General features: G+C 41.9%; 3 protein-coding genes across 5 annotated transcripts in view; all 3 read right to left on the minus strand.

Annotated features, from left to right (window-relative positions):
- Positions 1-1,365: 1,365 nt before the first annotated feature.
- LOC110185280 (tRNA (uracil-5-)-methyltransferase homolog A) lies at positions 1,366-3,726 on the minus strand. Its single transcript, XM_086829807.1, has 4 exons — positions 3,393-3,726; positions 2,032-3,328; positions 1,624-1,966; positions 1,366-1,565 (listed from the first exon to the last, which is right to left on the minus strand). The coding sequence occupies exons 1-3, from the start codon at positions 3,612-3,614 to the stop codon at positions 1,647-1,649; spliced, it is 1,839 nt and encodes a 612-aa protein (XP_086685933.1). The 5' UTR covers positions 3,615-3,726; the 3' UTR covers positions 1,366-1,565; positions 1,624-1,646.
- Positions 3,727-3,815: 89 nt separating this feature from the next.
- On the minus strand, positions 3,816-5,689 carry SmydA-2 (SET and MYND domain containing, arthropod-specific, member 2). Its single transcript, XM_020954056.2, has 3 exons — positions 4,540-5,689; positions 4,219-4,480; positions 3,816-4,160 (listed from the first exon to the last, which is right to left on the minus strand). Exons 1-3 carry the CDS (start codon positions 5,557-5,559, stop codon positions 3,850-3,852), a joined length of 1,593 nt encoding a protein of 530 aa, XP_020809715.2. The 5' UTR covers positions 5,560-5,689; the 3' UTR covers positions 3,816-3,849.
- A 3,342-nt stretch (positions 5,690-9,031) lies between these two features.
- nkd (NKD inhibitor of WNT signaling pathway naked cuticle) overlaps positions 9,032-19,461 on the minus strand; it is a 45,906-nt gene continuing 35,476 nt past the window's right edge. The window contains exons 2-5 of one of the 3 annotated variants that reach the window (XM_020954052.2): positions 15,917-16,422; positions 12,396-13,226; positions 11,684-12,072; positions 9,032-11,305 (exon numbers count right to left, since the gene is read on the minus strand). In XM_020954052.2, the coding sequence (XP_020809711.2) occupies positions 10,231-11,305; positions 11,684-12,072; positions 12,396-13,226; positions 15,917-16,422 (2,801 nt within the window). In that variant the 3' untranslated portion in view covers positions 9,032-10,230. Of the gene's footprint in view, positions 11,306-11,683; positions 12,073-12,395; positions 13,227-13,695; positions 13,750-15,916; positions 16,423-19,461 lie in introns of those variants that run through there. The other 2 variants (XM_086829809.1, XM_086829810.1) reach the window with 2 other exon arrangements.

Below are 19,461 nucleotides of genomic sequence, written 5' to 3' on the forward strand. Positions count from 1 at the left end.
CCCTCGCCACGCCACGGATGCCGCAGCCTCACCAAGAAGCTGAATGGGCATCCGGTCGAAAAGCTCTCCATGCTCTCTCTCTCTCTCAATCTGATACACCTCTCCCTCTCTCGTTGGGGAAAACTGGTTTGCGTCGGTTGGGGATTTGGCTGTTTTCCTCATCGTTTGTTTACATCGCTTTGATAAGAGCCAAGAACTATTCAAGCTTTTTGGCTTCGAAATCAAAGCTCTGCGGTCAAGGTCTTTGAGTGTGTGTGTGGGGTGCCCTATCGTCGATCGTAATCGTATAATTTTGGATGTTGCTAGGCGCAATTCTTATAAATATATATAAGAGAAAAATACAAATGGCTCGGCTTTTGCTCACTTTCGTTGTGTGTTTTGATTTATAAACAAAGCAAAGCGAAGCCAAGTTCTTTCACATATTATTTGTGTTTTTATAATCATTTTGCTGTATAGACGAAACCGCCTCATTGGGTCCAAAGTTCAATTAAGTTGCTCTAAATCATTTTGTGATTTGTTTTGCGAAAGCTTATTTCTTGTTTTTATACTATAGATATAGATATATACATATATAGATATACATATGTTGATGTTGACGCGCCCCTTCTAGGAAGTAAAGTCACAGATCGAACCCGAATTCTTGTTATCCAACATGATTTCGGTCACGTTTGCCTACTTGTTGTTCCCTTTTACAAAACAATAATATTTACGTGTATTTTCTAGCTTATATTGCATGTTCTTTAGTGCTTTGTTTACATCACTACCGAGCAAAAGCTTCTACTGTAGACCTTGCTACCGGAAAACAAAAGCAAAATAAGCAATTCGCGCAAGTGTTTACCAACGATTCGGGTTTAGGTAAACAAATTTCATTGAACAATCAATCAGCCCGGGCTTTATCCTATGAAATTCGATCGATACTTCAGCAGAACTCCCTATTGAATTTCTTTTACGTTTTTCTATAACAAGAAATCATGTTTGGATTCAATTTAATCGTAGATAGGTTGTTGATAAATCCCATATCAAAAAGTCTACATTTTCTACTCTTAAACATAATAAACGTTGGAGCATCTCATACCTGTTCGGCCATGATGATGATCAACGATCGCCCCCTTGAGGGGGCGTTGGACTTGCACTTGAAGCACCAGCAGAAGCAGCACCTCCCAGTGATTTCGTCACGCGCTTGCTACACCTTCGCCGATAATATAGATTGCGATATCATCAGTGATTCTTATCACACAGAGGCACACAGGCACCGCCTCCGGAGGCCAGCACAAAACTGATGAGGATGAGGATGACAATTGATGTGTAAGATGTCGTCGAGTTTAACGGGGCTTCCAACTTAGAGTGTCTACTACGGATAAATAGGAAGTCGCTTTTGTCGCTATTTTCGCTTCCTCCGCGTCGCACAGCGTAAATACAATTAAATCAATTTAAAACAATAAAATCCGAATCCGAACAGCGGCCGCTAGCCACAAAGAGAGAGCGGAACAATGATAGACGGCAGGGCAGAATGGCGGCAGATAAGCTGTAATGAGGCATCTTGGTGTTGGGCGCCGCCGAGTGACCTGAAAGATTACGAGATTATAATAGTGTGCAAGAGAGAGATTGCAGTTGAGACTGTACCCTGCACTTCGGCCCCAAGCACGTCACGTTGCGGATGAATTGTTTTCCTCGATAATTGCTTCTGTAGGTGCCTCTGTGGCTGCCTCCTCTGCCGGCGGTGCCTTGTCATCAGGCTTTGTCTTTTGCTCACGCTCAAACAGAATGACCAGTTCGGTGTGTGTGGTGTGGGGAAACATGTCCACGGCCACAGCAGATTTCGGATAGAAGGGTTCTCCCTTATATGCCTTCGACTCAGGTCGGGCCAGCTCTATAAAGTTCCGCTTGGCACTGTGCGGATTACAGGAGACGTAGACCAGACGATTGATGGCACTCGCGGAACGGATAGCGGCTATCGAGCGATTATCTGTGATGAGGTAAAGGTAATGCATATATAAACCAATAAAATGCAGTAAAGATTCTTGTACTTACGCAACCCCGCCCTTGGCGGATCCACCACGGCTATGAGATCTAGTGGCTTTCCTGGCTCTTGTTCGTAGAGAGCCTCCCGCACCATGCTCTTGATAAAATCATCAGCGTTTCCCGTGAAGAACTTGCAGTTCTTGATTCCATTCGCTTCCGCATTGAACTCAGCGTCTTTGATGGCATCCGGAACGATTTCCACGCCCAAGACTTTCTTGCAATGCTTGGCAAAAGCTAGGGTAATGGTACCAGTGCCGCAGCAAATGTCCAACATAGTGGTGTCTTTGGTGGGAGCGGCCAAGTCAATGGCCTGCTGATACAGAACATTGGCACCTTCTGTGTTGATTTGAAAAAAGGCCAGCGGACTGATCCGGAACTGAAGACCCTGAATCGTGTCCGTGATATGTGTGCTGCCCAGGATGTGATCCACTGGATTGACCATCTGTCCGGCTTCCCTATGCTTCACATCCTGGTAATACAACGAGGTGCATTTGTAGGGAGCATCTTCCTCAACATTTTCGTAGTAGGTCTTCAGTTCATCTTTCAGCTCCTGCTGTTCGGCTGCAGTCAGGTTGGAGGAGTATATACCGGCCACCAGCATAAGTTCACCTGTGGCGCTGGAACACCGCACCATCAGTTGGCGGAAGTGTCCCACGTTGCCATCCGGATTAAAGGGCAGGAATTTTGACTTTCTCACAAGCTCTTGAAAACTGCGGGCGGCCCACTTAGCCTGCTCTGGCAAATGTGGCAGCTCCTGGACTTCGGCCACTTCCACGGAACCGTCGCTATAGCAGCCCAGCCGGAAGCCTACAACAATTTCGCCCTGCGAGTTCTTTCCCACGGTGAACTCGTTCTTGTTCCTATAACCCGTAACTGTGGGCGAGGCCAGCACCTCCTGGAACTTGAACTTATCCAGATGCGGCTTGGCCCGCGGATTAATCTTCCTCAGCTCTTGGGTGTATTTCTTGAGGAGTGCGGACATCTCCTCGGATTTCTGCTTTAGCTGTTGGTCATACGGAATATCCGCCAGAGGACATGTGGCTTCTACGGCCGTGCGTTGCTTTTTTGGTTTTCCCTCCACTCCCTGGTCTTCAGCCGCTCGCTTTTTCTGAAGGGGATCAGCGGAGGCCTTGGCCGCCAGGGCCTTGAGTACTCTACCTTTCCATTTGTAGCCATTCAGGGTTTCCAGTGCTCTCTGCTGATCCTCTTGGGTGCGAAAGCAGACGAAGGCAAACTCTTTTCGTGTCGGCGACTTAATCTTTGTCATGTCAAGCTTCAGGGTGTTCTTTAACAGCTTCTTAAACTCCTGAAAAGGTTTGAAAATTGAGTGTTAAGTGTTTTAAGTTAATAAATGGTGTTAAACTACTTACACCGATACCAAAATATCCCATATTCTTCACTTCGATTTTGTATATTTCCGATGTGAACTCATTGCGCTCCAAATAGGCAAATTCGTCGCCGGCTTTTTCAGTTTCCTCCTTGCCAATATCACCTGCTGTATTCTCCTTTTCCTGCACATTTTCTATGCTTGCCTCGACTTCTGGTGTATCCTTGGAAGCCTCTGCTGTTATTTCTGTGCTTAAGCAGTCCATTTTTAACTATTTTAAGGAATTTTTAAGCACAATGATAAACATAAACAGAAAAAACACGTGAAATAGAAATTAGAGTGACCGCCGACTTTTTCACTCGAAATCCAGAACCAAATGACGCAGTGATACCATCTTTGGAAAAAACAATCTATTGTGAATAGATTTTAGGTTCGCGCACTTTTTGAATTCAAAACTAGAATTTGCTTTTAGGAAACAATAGAAAAAGTTGTCTTTATTTTTAATCCTTCACTTCCTCAAAGCGTTCTAAGGCTGAATTCAGAATTACTTGACGTTCTACAAGTAATTGTTGCATTTCCGGTTCATGTTTCATGATATTTCTGATTTCCCTAAGCAACTCTGCTGCTTGTCGGAGCTTCTCCTCGCACTCCACTGGTTCCTCCGAACGTAAAGCCTGTGCCACTAGAGCTTCCTCCATATCAATGAGAAGATTACCGCGAAAAATACTCCAGCCACCGTCGAAAATGTCGGCCAACTTAAGAAGTTCTTCGCACAGTTGCACTTTTCTGGTGAGTGATTCTTCCGATAAATCTAAACCATAATTATTTGAATTTATATTATACATAGGTATATATATTATTTATCTTACCATCCATGGCGTAACCAGGAGCACTGCCATACAACTGAGTAAGGGCATATTTAGCTTGCAGGATATGCGTGTTGGTCTCGTGTAGATCCGCACGGTGACGATAGATGAAGTCTTCGAGAGCTACTGGGGTGGTCTTGTCCAGGGATTCCAGTTCCTGCTGAAGTTGGTTATCCACAGTGAGCACCTCCTTGGCGGATCTCTTGAGGTTACACAGCTGGCACTTCCAATTGGCAGCGTTTTGTAAAGGATTCAAGGAGATGATCTATAAAATATAAAAATCCTTAAATTTATAAGTTCTCAAGCATTGTAGCTCCTTCTCACCTTTCCTGCCTTGCATTTTAGACACGTTTGTGCCCCGGCAAAGCTGCCTAGCTCCTCGGGATCCTGACACCTGGCACAGGAGCAATCGAAGCACTTTGCCTGCCTTAGATGAACCCTTCGTTGGATCGTGCTCCTCAACGGCTGGGTATAGGATATACTCAGGATCTCTCCCTTGGCTATCTTCCTTTTGGCTAGAAACACTATGTTCAGGTCATCGTCGAAGCGATGTCTCATATTGGGCACACAGTCGTGAGAGATCATAGCGGCTCCCGGGAAAAGGGCCCGGATTTTCCTTCTCTCCCTGGGCTGCCTTATCTCAAAGGTATTTGTGTCCAATATAGCTGCAATCCGAAGGATGTCCAGCTCCGACCAGTCCCTCATTCCCAATACAGTCTTGATGAATGTAATGAGATTGGCTCGTAGCACCTGATACAGGGGAGTTTCCAGTCGCTCTTTGAGGTGATCTTCCAGGGCGGAGAGTCGAGCGAATGCCTCCGGATCCTTGTTCTTGAGTTGCATGCAACGTAGCAGCATGATCACACAGTAAGCTGACTCCTTGCGCTCCTCCTCACCCGGTGTGTAGTTAATTTTGGACTGGAAGTTACTGCCCTTCATGAGCTGACATTCAGGTTGATGATGGGGAGAGTTCTCGCACTCCTTTCCACACAGAGGCCAACTGCAGGAGCTGCACTTGTAGTAGTTGCCTTGCCGATTGCCAGGAGCCAAGAGATTCCGGTGGCAGCCCAGGCACAGGGCAGCAGAGGCCACCTTGGGACCCAGAACCAGTGGAGCCTCCTTCAGGATTTGCTCGCCAATCTTGATATCCCTGGTGGATCGCAAATGCCTGCCCAAAATCTCATTGGTGGCCACCTCATAGCACTTGCACTCCAACTTGTGACCCCTCTTCCAGTGCTCCTTCTGATGCTCCCGACTGCAATAGACCACGTTCCTGCAGGCGGCACACAGCTGGGAGGCTCTTGCCTGGCACAAGGCGCAGGATGTCAGGGAAGTAGAAGCCATCGAAAAGATCTCCTCCAATATATCTCCCTCTGTTTGCGTAATGCCAAGCGGTTAAAAAAACACTGAGCAGAGCAGAACACGGGAAAAACAATTTTTCAGTGCGCTGTCTGCGGACTCTACTCGCGATCTGATTGCGAGAACATTTTCTTTTGTGTCTCCGTCTCGGCTGCCAAAAAATAAACGCTCGAGCGGATTCAGATCGCTCTGCACATCCACATCTCTGTCACATGGCGCACGACGATTTAAAATTAGATCTTTGTGTCGTGTTGCCTAAAAGCCAAGACAATGTTCAATTTGTCGGTTGCCGGCCAAACATTTATGCTGGCTAAATGTTTATCCAGATATACCAAATAACCAGATACATATTGCAATGGGGCAGCATCAGGGAGCATTTGCCAGCCACTTTTATGTGTTGATATGCCCTTGCAGGGTTTTAGAATTTCAGTCAGCATTAAGTAACTCTGACCAGTAAATATCTATGACCAGTAAGTAACTATGATCACTAAGTATCAATAAACATTAAGTAACTATGATCAGTAAGTATCTATGACCAGTAAGTAACTATGTATGCTTGATCACTTACTAACTTTGAACACTAATAAACAATGACTTGCAACTTTTGTAACACAACACATTTCTGAGACTTGGTCGGCAGCAGTCACTTCGTTCCGGGGATGTTAGAACTAGTTGAGAATCATAAGCACAGTGTGTGAGATTTGTTTTGGAACGAATTTAAGCATTTTCAATGAATCTATGGAGTTCTTCTTCTACATAATTTTACTAGTAAATAAGTCGGACCATGACGAATCGGTAGACTATATATATACATATATATACCTGACATAGGAACAATCGGACGATTTATAGAACTATGATCAATAATTAACTATTGTGTAGTTAACTATGACCAGTAAGTAACTCTGAACAGTGAGTATCTATGACCAGTAAGTAACTCTGAACAGTAAGTATCTGTGACCAGTAAGTAACTATGATCACTAAGTATCAATAAACATTAAGTAACTATGATCAGTAAGTATCTATGACCAGTAAGTAACTATGTATGCTTGATCACTTACTAACTTTGAACACTAATAAACAATGACTTGCAACTTTTGTAACACAACACATTTCTGAGACTTGGTCTGCAGCAGTCACTTCGTTCCGGGGATGTTAAAACCAGTTGGGAATCATAAGCACAGTGTGTGAGATTTGTTTTGGAACGAATTTAAGCATTTTCAATGAATCTATGGAGTTCTTCTTCTATATAATTTTACTAGTAAATAAGTCGGACCATGACGAATCGGTAGACTATATATATACATATATATACCTGACATAGGAACAATCGGACGATTTATAGAACTATGATCAATAATTAACTATTGTGTAGTTAACTATGACCAGTAAGTAACTCTGAACAGTGAGTATCTATGACCAGTAAGTAACTCTGAACAGTAAGTATCTGTGACCAGTAAGTAACTATGATCACTAAGTATCAATAAACATTAAGTAACTATGATCAGTAAGTATCTATGACCAGTAAGTAACTATGTATGCTTGATCACTTACTAACTTTGAACACTAATAAACAATGACTTGCAACTTTTGTAACACAACACATTTCTGAGACTTGGTCGGCAGCAGTCACTTCGTTCCGGGGATGTTAGAACTAGTTGAGAATCATAAGCACAGTGTGTGAGATTTGTTTTGGAACGAATTTAAGCATTTTCAATGAATCTATGGAGTTCTTCTTCTACATAATTTTACTAGTAAATAAGTCGGACCATGACGAATCGGTAGACTATATATATACATATATATACCTGACATAGGAACAATCGGACGATTTATAGAACTATGATCAATAATTAACTATTGTGTAGTTAACTATGACCAGTAAGTAACTCTGAACAGTGAGTATCTATGACCAGTAAGTAACTCTGAACAGTAAGTATCTGTGACCAGTAAGTAACTATGATCACTAAGTATCAATAAACATTAAGTAACTATGATCAGTAAGTATCTATGACCAGTAAGTAACTATGTATGTTTGATCACTTACTAACTTTGAACACTAATAAACAATGACTTGCAACTTTTGTAACACAACACATTTCTGAGACTTGGTCTGCAGCAGTCACTTCGTTCCGGGGATGTTAGAACCAGTTGGGAATCATAAGCACAGTGTGTGAGATTTGTTTTGGAACGAATTTAAGCATTTTCAATGAATCTATGGAGTTCTTCTTCTATATAATTTTACTAGTAAATAAGTCGGACCATGACGAATCGGTAGACTATATATATACATATATATACCTGACATAGGAACAATCGGACGATTTATAGAACTATGATCAATAATTAACTATTGTGTAGTTAACTATGACCAGTAAGTAACTCTGAACAGTGAGTATCTATGACCAGTAAGTAACTCTGAACAGTAAGTATCTGTGACCAGTAAGTAACTATGATCACTAAGTATCAATAAACATTAAGTAACTATGATCAGTAAGTATCTATGACCAGTAAGTAACTATGTATGCTTGATCACTTACTAACTTTGAACACTAATAAACAATGACTTGCAACTTTTGTAACACAACACATTTCTGAGACTTGGTCTGCAGCAGTCACTTCGTTCCGGGGATGTTAAAACCAGTTGGGAATCATAAGCACAGTGTGTGAGATTTGTTTTGGAACGAATTTAAGCATTTTCAATGAATCTATGGAGTTCTTCTTCTATATAATTTTACTAGTAAATAAGTCGGACCACGACGAATCGGTAGACTATATATATACATATATATACCTGACATAGGAACAATCGGACGATTTATAGAACTATGATCAATAATTAACTATTGTGTAGTTAACTATGACCAGTAAGTAACTCTGAACAGTGAGTATCTATGACCAGTAAGTAACTCTGAACAGTAAGTATCTGTGACCAGTAAGTAACTATGATCACTAAGTATCAATAAACATTAAGTAACTATGATCAGTAAGTATCTATGACCAGTAAGTAACTATGTATGCTTGATCACTTACTAACTTTGAACACTAATAAACAATGACTTGCAACTTTTGTAACACAACACATTTCTGAGACTTGGTCGGCAGCAGTCACTTCGTTCCGGGGATGTTAGAACCTGTTGGGAATCATAAGCACAGTGTGTGAGATTTGTTTTCGAACGAATTTAAACATTTTCAATGAATCTATGGAGTTATTCTTCTATATAATTTTGGTAGTATAGAAGTCGGACCATGACGAATCGGTGGCCTGTATATATACAAATATATAGCTGCCATAGGAACGATCAGAATATTTTAAAAACAAAAATTATGCACTTTTCCAGTTTTATATAGCCATTACATATTTCTCTAGGATTTTGTGTACAATTTTATAAAAATCGGACTACTATATCATATAGCTGCCTTTTATCACGCCTTTAATAAAAAATGCTCATTGTAGTTTCCATTTTAGCAATTCAATAATTTATTTAGTATTTCTCATAAATTGTCTATATGTATTTATCAATATATTTATTTTTATTCATATGCAATTAATTAATATATATATTGTTTAATTGGAAATCAGTCTTTTTTATTTAAATAAGAGTTAAATGCATTTTGTTTTTGTGCTTGTTTCGCTTGATTTGATTGATTGATTGGATTGATTACTCGATTGGTTGACAGATGATGAATTAAAAACAAGTTGTTTAAAAATAATAATTGAACTACAATTTGTGTGTGTTGGGTTTTTAGTATTTAGTTGCATTGTTGCTTGTCTTGTGCTTGGTGTTAGTGTTAAGAACTAAAGGTGGTATTTAAATTAATTGGCTTAGTTAACATAAATATACACGATCGATCGATAGTTTAAACTTAAAACTGGCGGCCAACGAAGGTTTTGCTCTCTGTCTCTCTGCCTCTAAACACTTAAAAAGCGGCGCATAAAATTTTTTATATCATAGACAACAATTTCATTTAATAATTTGCACTAAACAATAGTTTTTTTTGTTTCCTCATTTAGTTTACACACGCGCACAGCAACACAAAATGCTTTGTGTGCAACATGTTGCCAGCGCTGCTTGGCTACCGGTAGTGTGATATGTGTGGCTGCAACATGTTGCTAGTGATTTAGCATAGCGAAGCGGCGATTCAATTGTTGCTAAGGCAAAAGGCGCATAAATTTTCATTTTACTTTCGTTCTTGCATAAGCTATAGAGGCTACATATATACCAGAATCATTAGATTTTACAGTGAGCTTTATCTTCAACGAGTTTAAGTGTTCCATTTGGTTCTGAAGATGTCTGAAGCGAGATTGGAACAATGAGTTTGAAGTTGCAGAAGATTTTCTGGAGTAACTCGTTTTTGAACTATCTTTAAATATGAACATATTAATATTATAATTACTTTGTAGGCAAATCATAAATAATGATAGATTCCAGAGACATTACGATTAGCAAAGGATAACTCTGATTTCAAACTCATTGCTCCCCTCTCGCTTCTTGCGGCCCCTTAATATCGTCTTTTCGAATATTATCTTGTCTTGTAGTTTGATAAAGGCTAACTTTAAATTACAATTGGCGCTACATTAATCAATAGATTGAAAACATAAGCAACATTCAAATAGTTTATAGTGTGTGGTGCGTTTCCCTCTCTCTTCTTAGCCTAGACATCCTGCTGCTCCTTGAAGTGGTGATAGTGATGGTGGATGTGCTCGTGCACATAGCGATGGATCATCGAGCTGGAGGCACTGGTGTCCAGTTCCACCTCCTGAGCCTGACCCTCCTCCGCCTCCAGCGGCTGTTTGCCACCCTCCGTGACAGCCTCCGCCACAGCCTCACCCACGTCGTCGTTCAGATCGATGAGGGTATCGGTGCTGACCACCTTGCTGGGTGTGCTGGTTAACTGGGGACTGGGAGGCAGGTCCTCCTCCTCGCTGGCCAACAGATGGGCACACTCTAGGGCATCGCCGTAGATCTTGGAGGCACCGGAACTGGAATTAGAGGTGGGTGGACGCTGATCCGCCTGCTCCGTCTCCCTGTTCTTCTCCTGCAACAGTTGGTTTTGTTGCTGCTGCTGCTTGTGTCGGTGGCGCCTCTGCTCCCGTTCCTTTTGCTGCAGCTGCTCACTCAGCTTGGCATAGATGAGATTGCCATAGTTCCTGTAGTCCTTGCTGCTCCGCTGCTCCTTCTGTTCCTTTTGCTGCTGTTGCTGCTGCTGCTGGTCCAGTCTCTGGTAACCCTGCAGCAGGTTCTTTTGATTCTTCTTGGGTATGGGCTGAACGGTGGCAACATTACTGGGCGTGGGTGGTGGTGAGTGGGCGGCTGCACCGCCACCACAGATGGTGGCATGCAGGAAGGAATCGTAGCCACATAGATTCAGTTTGTTGTGGGCCGTATTGTGGGTTTGCTGGGCGGCCAAAACGGCTGGATTAATGGCCAACTGTTGGTGGTAGATGGGGATGTGCGGTTGGGGATGCTCGTGGTGGCTGTGATGCTGCTGCTGCTGCTGCTGCTGATGGCCAGCGCTGACCTCGTTGGATGCTGGTGCCACTGGAATGCAGGTGGTGTCCGCCGTGGGTGGACTGCAGCTGAGCGGCGATTGCTGGGCGACTGGGCTGTGATTGGCAATTAGCGTTGGGATTTTCGAGCCCGTATTGCAGCGTTGGCGTTGCTGTTGTTGTTGTTGTTGTTGTTGTGCTGCCGGTTGCCGTATGGGACTCACATTGGCTTGGGGTTTTCTGCAAAAATCACAAAGAAGAAAATCAATTAGTGCGATATTCATGGGTTTAAAGTGGGATTTTCTTAGGTGGAAGGGTTATGGGAGGTTAAAAATCATAAGGTAAGTTAAATAATTGATGTTAGAAAGGTAGAAAGTATATTAAATTTCGTTGGATTAATTTTGAACATAATTTTAAAGACCATTAACTGAAGTTAATTTTCATTTAACTTAAAATGATTAAAATGAATGCATAGACATTAATTATTTAGTACCAAAGCAACCATCTAGGGGTTCTTGTTTGAGTGTCATAGCTTGGCCTGGGTTATGGTCGACTTAATTCCGCTCGTTATCATTGTGGACTTTTTTTGGGGTGGATTTCATCGCAGGATTGGCTTACCCATTCAACTGAAAACACAGGCGATTCTTCTCCATGCTCTCCCTGATGATGCTAATTAAATCGTTCCGATTTAACGCAGATTTCCAGCACTCGGCCGACTTCCGTTGTTGCTGCTGTTGCTGCTGATGTTGCTGCTGCTGGTGGTGGTTGAGGGATTGGGGGCGTGGCTGGCGCAACTGCACACCATCGAGCATTAGCTCACCACCAACACCACCACCACCTGCACCACCCGGTGGTGGGGATACCGAGACACTCTTGTGGTTCAGCGGCTGGGCGGGCGAGGCCTGTGGTTGCTGTTGCTGCTGCTGCTGCAGATGTCGATTCTGCCAGTTGGAATCGTTGCCCACCGAGAGGCTCCGCTGACGCGTTTCAAGGCAGTGATCCTGATACTGATTGATGACGATGAGTTAACAGAAAAACAAAGAAAATAAAATTAAATTATAATTCAAGAAAACCATAAAGTATGTTCAATGTGAGCAACAACAAAAAAATATAACAAAAACAAAAGGCGAAGGGAAAGGGACATGGGTTTGTTAACTGCTGCCAGGGTTAATTTCTGGATGCTTTTAAATATTTTCAGACGCATTTCAAGCTCAAATCTTAATTAATTTGATTTTTAGTTATATTTAAAGCTGGCAGCAGTTTTGTTTTTAGTTTCAATTAATATTTGATTTGTTTTTGTTTATGATTTTGCTCGTTACCTTGTGCCTACCTTTTGTTTCCGCGCCCTCCGCAACATCTTGACCCGCTGGGTGGCCTGCTTCATGTAGATGTCCTGCTGCCGCTGCTGCTGCTGCTGCTGCTGGTGCAGGTGATGCTGTCGCTGTCCCGTTGGGCAATCCACCAGATCCCGGTCCCTGTCACTACTCTCCGCCTTGCAGCATTTGAGATTCAGCATATTCTCGTAGGTATTGTGACCATTGTCCGGTGTGTGCTGCTCCGGACAGCATTGCTCCGGCCGAGCATTGTTCTTCTGATGATACCGCGCCTGATGATGATGTCCCGTCTTGCCTGTCGCCTTTCCACCACTGCCACTGGGCTGATGCTGCTGCTGCTGCTGCTCCGTGGATGGCATAGCATCCTTCTCGCTGTTGCTGTCATCGTCCTCGTCATCGGACTTAATCAGTTTGCGTGGTCGATAGCGATGCTGGCGGCGGCTGCCGGCGGATGTCGTTAGCGCCGTGGCCCCTGCTCCGGCACTTCCTCCTCCGGTGCCCGTCATTGTTTTCGACATGGCCGCCAGACCCGTGGGCAATTTCTTCAGCTTGCTGGAACCGAATCCGGCACCGACACCAACATTGGGCACTGGCTGCGCTTTCGATTTGCCCTCGGGACTGACGGTGAGGCGGACGTTGATTGTCTTGCTGCCGCAATGGGGCACCACCACGCTCTTGCCAATGGACTCGTATATGGTGTACACAATGCCCACAATGTCGTCCTTTGTTATCTTGCCATGGTGGCCATCCAGGTCGTAGAATGTGAACGAGAATTGCAATGGCTGGGATGACTTGCCACCCTCCACGGACACGTCACAGGTGAATTCCTGGGTTTCAAATAAGAAAGAAGTACGGAATTAGAGAGAGGTTTCCTTAGAAATTTGATTTAAATAAGTATGAATTGAACATTGTTTCAGAAAATATAAAAGCAATACACCAAATACTATAATTATAATTAACTAATTTAATCTCCTAACACCTCCTCAAGCAAATAAAAACCCTCGTATTTCCCTGTGTAATTTTCACAAAATGTTTATAGTTTTTCAGCTCTCTAATAGCGCTCTCCCCTCGTAAATATTTTCCGAAAAACTTTTTCACACAAATTTTTAACAGCTTCATAAGCCTGGTACAGTGGCAAACTAACTAACTAACTTTTAAAAACAACAAAAAGGGAAACTAACTTAGAGAAGTAGAAGTTTGTATACTCTTGCAGTTACCTATCATGATTTTGAATATGAAATTGATCATAACTAAGGCAATGATGAATTAATATCAATTTGGAGGAAGGACACTTACTATCACTACCACTTGCACTTATGATGTTTACAGGGCGGGAGGCTGCAACAGAATGAGGCCAGAGCGACTGCAGCGGCTGTATTTATACTCTACGAGCAAAGAGAACAGAGAAAGGGAGAGCGAGAGCGAGAGAGCAAGAGTTACCTCTAGAGGTAGTCAGAGACAAAGAGAGAGCAAGAGGTAGCTCCCACAGAGAAAGAGAAAGAGAGGGAGCTAAGCATGTTCCTCTACATTTAACGATCTATGGCAGATATATGATATAGTCGTCCGATCTTAATAAAATTAAAACCGAAATTATAAAATAATACAACACGGTCTTAACTCCAATTAGAGGAAAATATATTGAAAAATGGAAAAGTTATAATTTATTTCAAAATATTTTTCGATCGTTCCTATGCATATATATTTTATACATATATTTGTTCGATCCGGCCTGTTTCGACGTACATATATACTAGTGAGTGTATACAAAAAAAGGCTAACTACAAAGATTCATACAGATAGATTCAAAATTAACAGATTAGTTTGCATAGAAACGGATCGACTGCTGATCAAGAATATATATGCTATACATAGTCAGAAACTTTTTCAAACTTCTGACTTAAATTATAATACCCTGCTAGTGTATTAAAATAAACAAAAATGAGGACAGGGGGGAAAAAATGCAGCTAATAAACTTTGGAGCATAAAAATTGCTCCGCAAATTTCGTGCTCAACCCGAAAGTATGCAACACTATTTGCAGATGCAACATGTTGGCCAAAGATTTTTTGGGATGCTGGATGCTGGAAAATGGAGCTGAACAGAAAGCCACATCCAGCTGCCACTAAAAACAACAATTAAGAGCAACACAAGACCACTAAAACCAGTCGAAAATTGTGGCCATAATTTGACTAAATATTTAATTTGCGTTGCAGAAGCACCCAGGGAGCAGCAGCAGCAGCAGCAGTAGCATCATCACGGGTGGCAGGAGCAGAACCCATTACCATTGATAAAGTGGCAGTGCCCAGCATCCAACATTCAGCTCTGGGATACTCCACTCTCCCCTGATCTCCTGCCCCTCGTTCGCATATAAATAAATATAATTTCCTTTGCTGATGCTGCTGCTGCTTCTCTTGCTAGATTTTTAATTGCCCCTGAGTGCTTTTCGTGTTTGTTGTTTTGCTTTTAATGGTTTTTATTGAATTTTAATGTTTTGATATTTTCTTTTTTTTCTCTGTTTTGTTTCTTTGTTTTTGGCACAAGTAGAAACAGCATCCCGAAACATGGAATGCTCATCCGCAGTGGGTGGTAATGGAAAATTGCCGGCGCCCTTGTGTTAATGAAATATTTTTTCCCTCTTCGCTTGATTTTATTTTCATGGGTGTTTTTTGGGGTGGATGTTGGAACAACAAATGAAGCTGAGGCCAGGCAGTAGCCATTGAAATTTTAATTAAAAGCACATTGAAATGTTGAGTTTATGGTCGATGTGCGTTGTGCCCAGTGGGTCATGAATTATGGCCAGAATCGTTGGCCAGCCAGGGCCATACTTCGGGGCGTGGGGTGGCTAACACGATAATAACAGCAAGCACAGCGAGTTGATTAAACTTGACCAAACACCTGACTGGCAGGGGTGGGGGATGGGGGGTCAGATGCCGGCAAATGGAAAAGCAAACATCATTTAATTTATCATTCTGTATTTATAAGCCAAGCGATGGGTTGGCTAATTGAATATAAACCGAAAGAGCGGGATGTGAATGCTCTTAGAGAAGGGTATAATAAATGTTTAAGCAGGGGAAAATAAAAGGAATAATTTAAGAATTAAATCAAATAATGAAAAGAAATTGTTATAAATAATTTAGAAAATTGTTGTTATATTTTTTGAAGGCTTTAAATAACAAGGAAACATTTTATTTCAATAAATAATTATTCTTTATGATTTGATGCTCTACAATACATATAATTTTTCCTTTACCAAATCTTTTATCTAAATATATTAATAATAATTTTAAAATCTTGTCGAATCCCCATCCAAAATTCATGTTACCCCTTCGAAAGAGTACAAACAATTAATGACTTCATAAATATTTGTGTTATGAAACGATGAAACCAAGACAAATCCAATCCATAAATTCATTAAACAAATGAATGGAAATTGAAATCAGAAATGGAATATAAAAAACAATTGTTTATGGGATATAATGGAATTGTATTAGCATTAAAATAACTCAAACTTGAACTCACCTCCAATCGTATGCGCTCCTCCTTGTGATGGTGCAAATGCCTGGAGTGTGTGGTATGACCGCCATGTTGCTGCTGCTGCTGCTGCGGCGTCATTGCCGCTGCAGCATCCACCACATCCTCGTCCTGCACCGGCCCCTGTTGCATATTCGAGTACTTGCCGTGGCGGCCATTGCTGCCACTGCTGATGCGCAGGTGTTTACTATGGCTGCCACCGCCGCTGCTCACATCCTGCGGATGTGATGGATTCCCCGACTGTGGATGACGGCCGGCGTTCGAGTTGTGGTTGTGGTGCGGATGCGTGTTATGATGCTGGTTATGATGATGCTTCGATGCCGAACCGGAGGCATTGCCCGGCGGCGTTGTGATTATATTTACCACGGGCGATCGCAGTTGTATATTATTGTCACGTTCGCTGACCAACAGCAGGTCGGGCGGGGCACTGCAGGAGGAGGAGGCGCGCACCTGGTGGTACATCAGCTCCTCGGAGTCTGTGGTGCATTCCTGGACTGCAACGACAAAAGGAGAAAGGGGAGTTAAAGAGGGGATGCTTTTAATTAAAATGCAAAGTGGCATGAAATTGGCGGCATCAAAACCGTTTCGAGCCCCCGCTCTTTGGCTATCTAAATCCCGCGACGCTTTGTCGGCTTTACACAGGGACACTGAGAGAAATGTTGGATATATAAACCAGATTATAAGATACAAGTAATTCCAAAAAATGATGATAGAAATCTCATAAATATTATATATAAAGTGTGTTTGTTCTTGCAAACTTTTTGATTAAATTAAACAGTGTTCTGGTTTGTGTACTGTTTTCATTTGGCTTCTTTTTAGTTTTATTTTTTATATATTTTTATAATTTTATTTGAAAAAATTCCCCAGCATTTTTTGTTTCCTCTGTATGCCTGTCGTTGGCGTCTTGCAATTTATTTGCAATTTGCACAAAGCGCATTACAACAGCACAAAAGTTTATGCCTCGACGCCAACACAAAGCGATGGCGACCAGGCGGCCAATGCCGGCGCCCTCTTTTTATACCGCCAACCCCCCCCCCCCTGCCCCCCGCCGACGGCACCCTCAAGGCCGATCTCTTTGAATCCCCGCGAGACACTTGAAAGGCGACTGCTCGGAGAGCATTCCTAATTAATGACGTCGTCGGCGGTACTCAAAAGTTTTCCTTTCTTTTTCGATCTTTTGTTGGTCTCGGTTTCGGTTTGGTTTCTTTCGTTTTTTTAATTGAAATGGCTACAGTATTATCTGGGCGATTGTGGGTCGAGAGAGCCGTAAGCTGAGCCCGGGAGATGAGCAGTCCATGGTCTGTGGTCGTCGCTTTTGGCCCATTCATTACACATTACTCATACGACGCGTGAACCGCACCAAAAGCGAAGCGAATGCAGCTGTTTGATGTTCAGTAAACGTTTGAACTAAGGAATTTGTAATTTAAATATTTTAAAGGGGAACGAGAAGTTATTTTTAATAAAGAAGAATGAGTAAAAAAAGAATTAAAACTTGTTATAAATAGCTCAAAGTAAGCTACAAGTTTTCATAAAGGATTTATCAATAATTCCATTCAATGAACTTATAAATTATTCTAATTTATTTCTCTATCCCTTTAAAATCTATTTCTCACCCTTTCCTTAGTGTGTCACTTTTAGTTTTCCCCAGTAAAATCCTTCACCTAAGTAAATGTTCCCCAAGAAAAGTAATGCAATGAAGAAAAACCCTTGTAAAGTGCTGCAGCATAAACCCCACTTGACACATAAATCCCATTTCCACTAGCTTCCCCTTGCGACGACGCCCTTCTTCTGCAGTAATTCACTTCTTGCTCCACTCTAGGTCCTCCGGCCGCACTATCCATTGTATCTGCTTCATTTTAATTAATTAGCGCGCTTAAAAAAAGGAGAAAAAAAATATATAAATGAAGGGGGGAACCAAGGAGAATTTCCACTTCTCGCCTGCTGACCCAAATTTGCGGTTTAGCTACGCGCGCTGGTTTTTCCATTTTCCATTTCTCATTTTTCATTTCGCTTTTCATTTTTCATTTGTGTGAGCATTACGCCACGTCCTTGCCAAAGGACCCCGCCCCATTTCGGGCTGAGCCCAGGACATGGCTTTTAATTGCATGAACATTATGCAAGCAAAGCAGTCCCAAGTCTCCATTTTGTATACTTTGTTCATTGTTTTTCCCGCCTGTTTTCGTTGCTATTGTCGTGTTTTTACCCTAACCCCCTTTTCCTTCTTCGAAGGACTCCAGAGAGGGGAGAGATTGAGAAAAGAGTTTGCTGAGGTGGCGACAATTGAAGACAATTAGCCAAAGTGCCAGGGAAATGAGCTAGTCGTTGAGTTTTGGCCAAGTACTGACATTGTTTACTTTCGAAAGGGAGAAATGGGGTGTGAACAGGAGTTGACCCAGTTAACTTAAAATTAAATTGCTAAGGAAATCAAGGAAAATGAAATAAAGAAAGTTGTTAATAAATTAAATAAACAATCTCTCCTCGAAGATCCTGAGCAAATTGCTTATTGATGTCTTCATTTTCTCTCACATATTCCTTACAAAACTTTTTGTCAAAATGCCACCTGCTCTCTATGCTCTTAACATATATTTGTTTCTTTTTTTTTTTGTAAATTTTGTGTTTTATTACGGACAATTTATAACGTTTTCATCAAATTTATGCGCATTTTTGATTTGCACTATAATGCCCAGTCACAAGCACACTAATTAATTATGCAAATCTCATCGGGACAGCAGCTTTTATCTACAGCATCTACCTCGACTTGATAACACAAAAATTACACATGGCATTTCAAATATATATGAGAGATAAAAACGCATGGATCTGTTGGATATATATATGCTAATGAACTGGGCCTAAAACGATCCAGAGAAGCGGCCACTTTAATTGAGCCAAAAAAACGAAGAAGAGTGAGAGACTCATCACGCATTACTCATACGCCACGTAGGCTGCATTCAATTCCGACTCTACCCCGAGCATGTATGTATTTCTTTTGATAGATAAGCCACAGGCCGTGACGTTCCATTTATCATAGAAAATTCATGAGGCTGCGAGTAGCCCATTTCGACACAGCGACCTCACCTCACAGGTAAGACGAAGCCCTTGGGCACGGCCCCGGAGTCTTTATATATATGTCTACATATAGTATCTATATCTGTATATTGCGGTTGTCTTGAAGGGATTTGGAGTGGTCCGTGCTGGCCGGAGCTAATCATTTTCATTTCGTCTGCCCCTGCGTACACATTACGCAAATGCACCAATTCAATTCATCATGGCTTAGGGCTAAGACTTTGAGTTGGGGTTTCCTAGGGTTTTCTTTTTTTTTAGTCAGGGCGGTGCGTCTTAAAATCAACTGGAAATTATAGCTACAGCTTTCTCTAATGGTTAATGGAGGTTTCTGGGTAAATGTTTAACAAAGAGACTGGATTGGTAATTGAAACAGAAAACATTTTTAGAAATAATCAAAGTTTTAATAAGTTCTATCAGAATTTATATCTTAGCTTGTACCCCAGATATACTTCAATTATTTCTTATAT

This window comes from Drosophila serrata, unplaced genomic scaffold (assembly GCF_035046125.1).
Source record: "Drosophila serrata isolate PLE 108 unplaced genomic scaffold, ASM3504612v1 contig_217, whole genome shotgun sequence".
In the NCBI taxonomy this organism is placed as follows: domain Eukaryota; kingdom Metazoa; phylum Arthropoda; class Insecta; order Diptera; family Drosophilidae; genus Drosophila; species Drosophila serrata.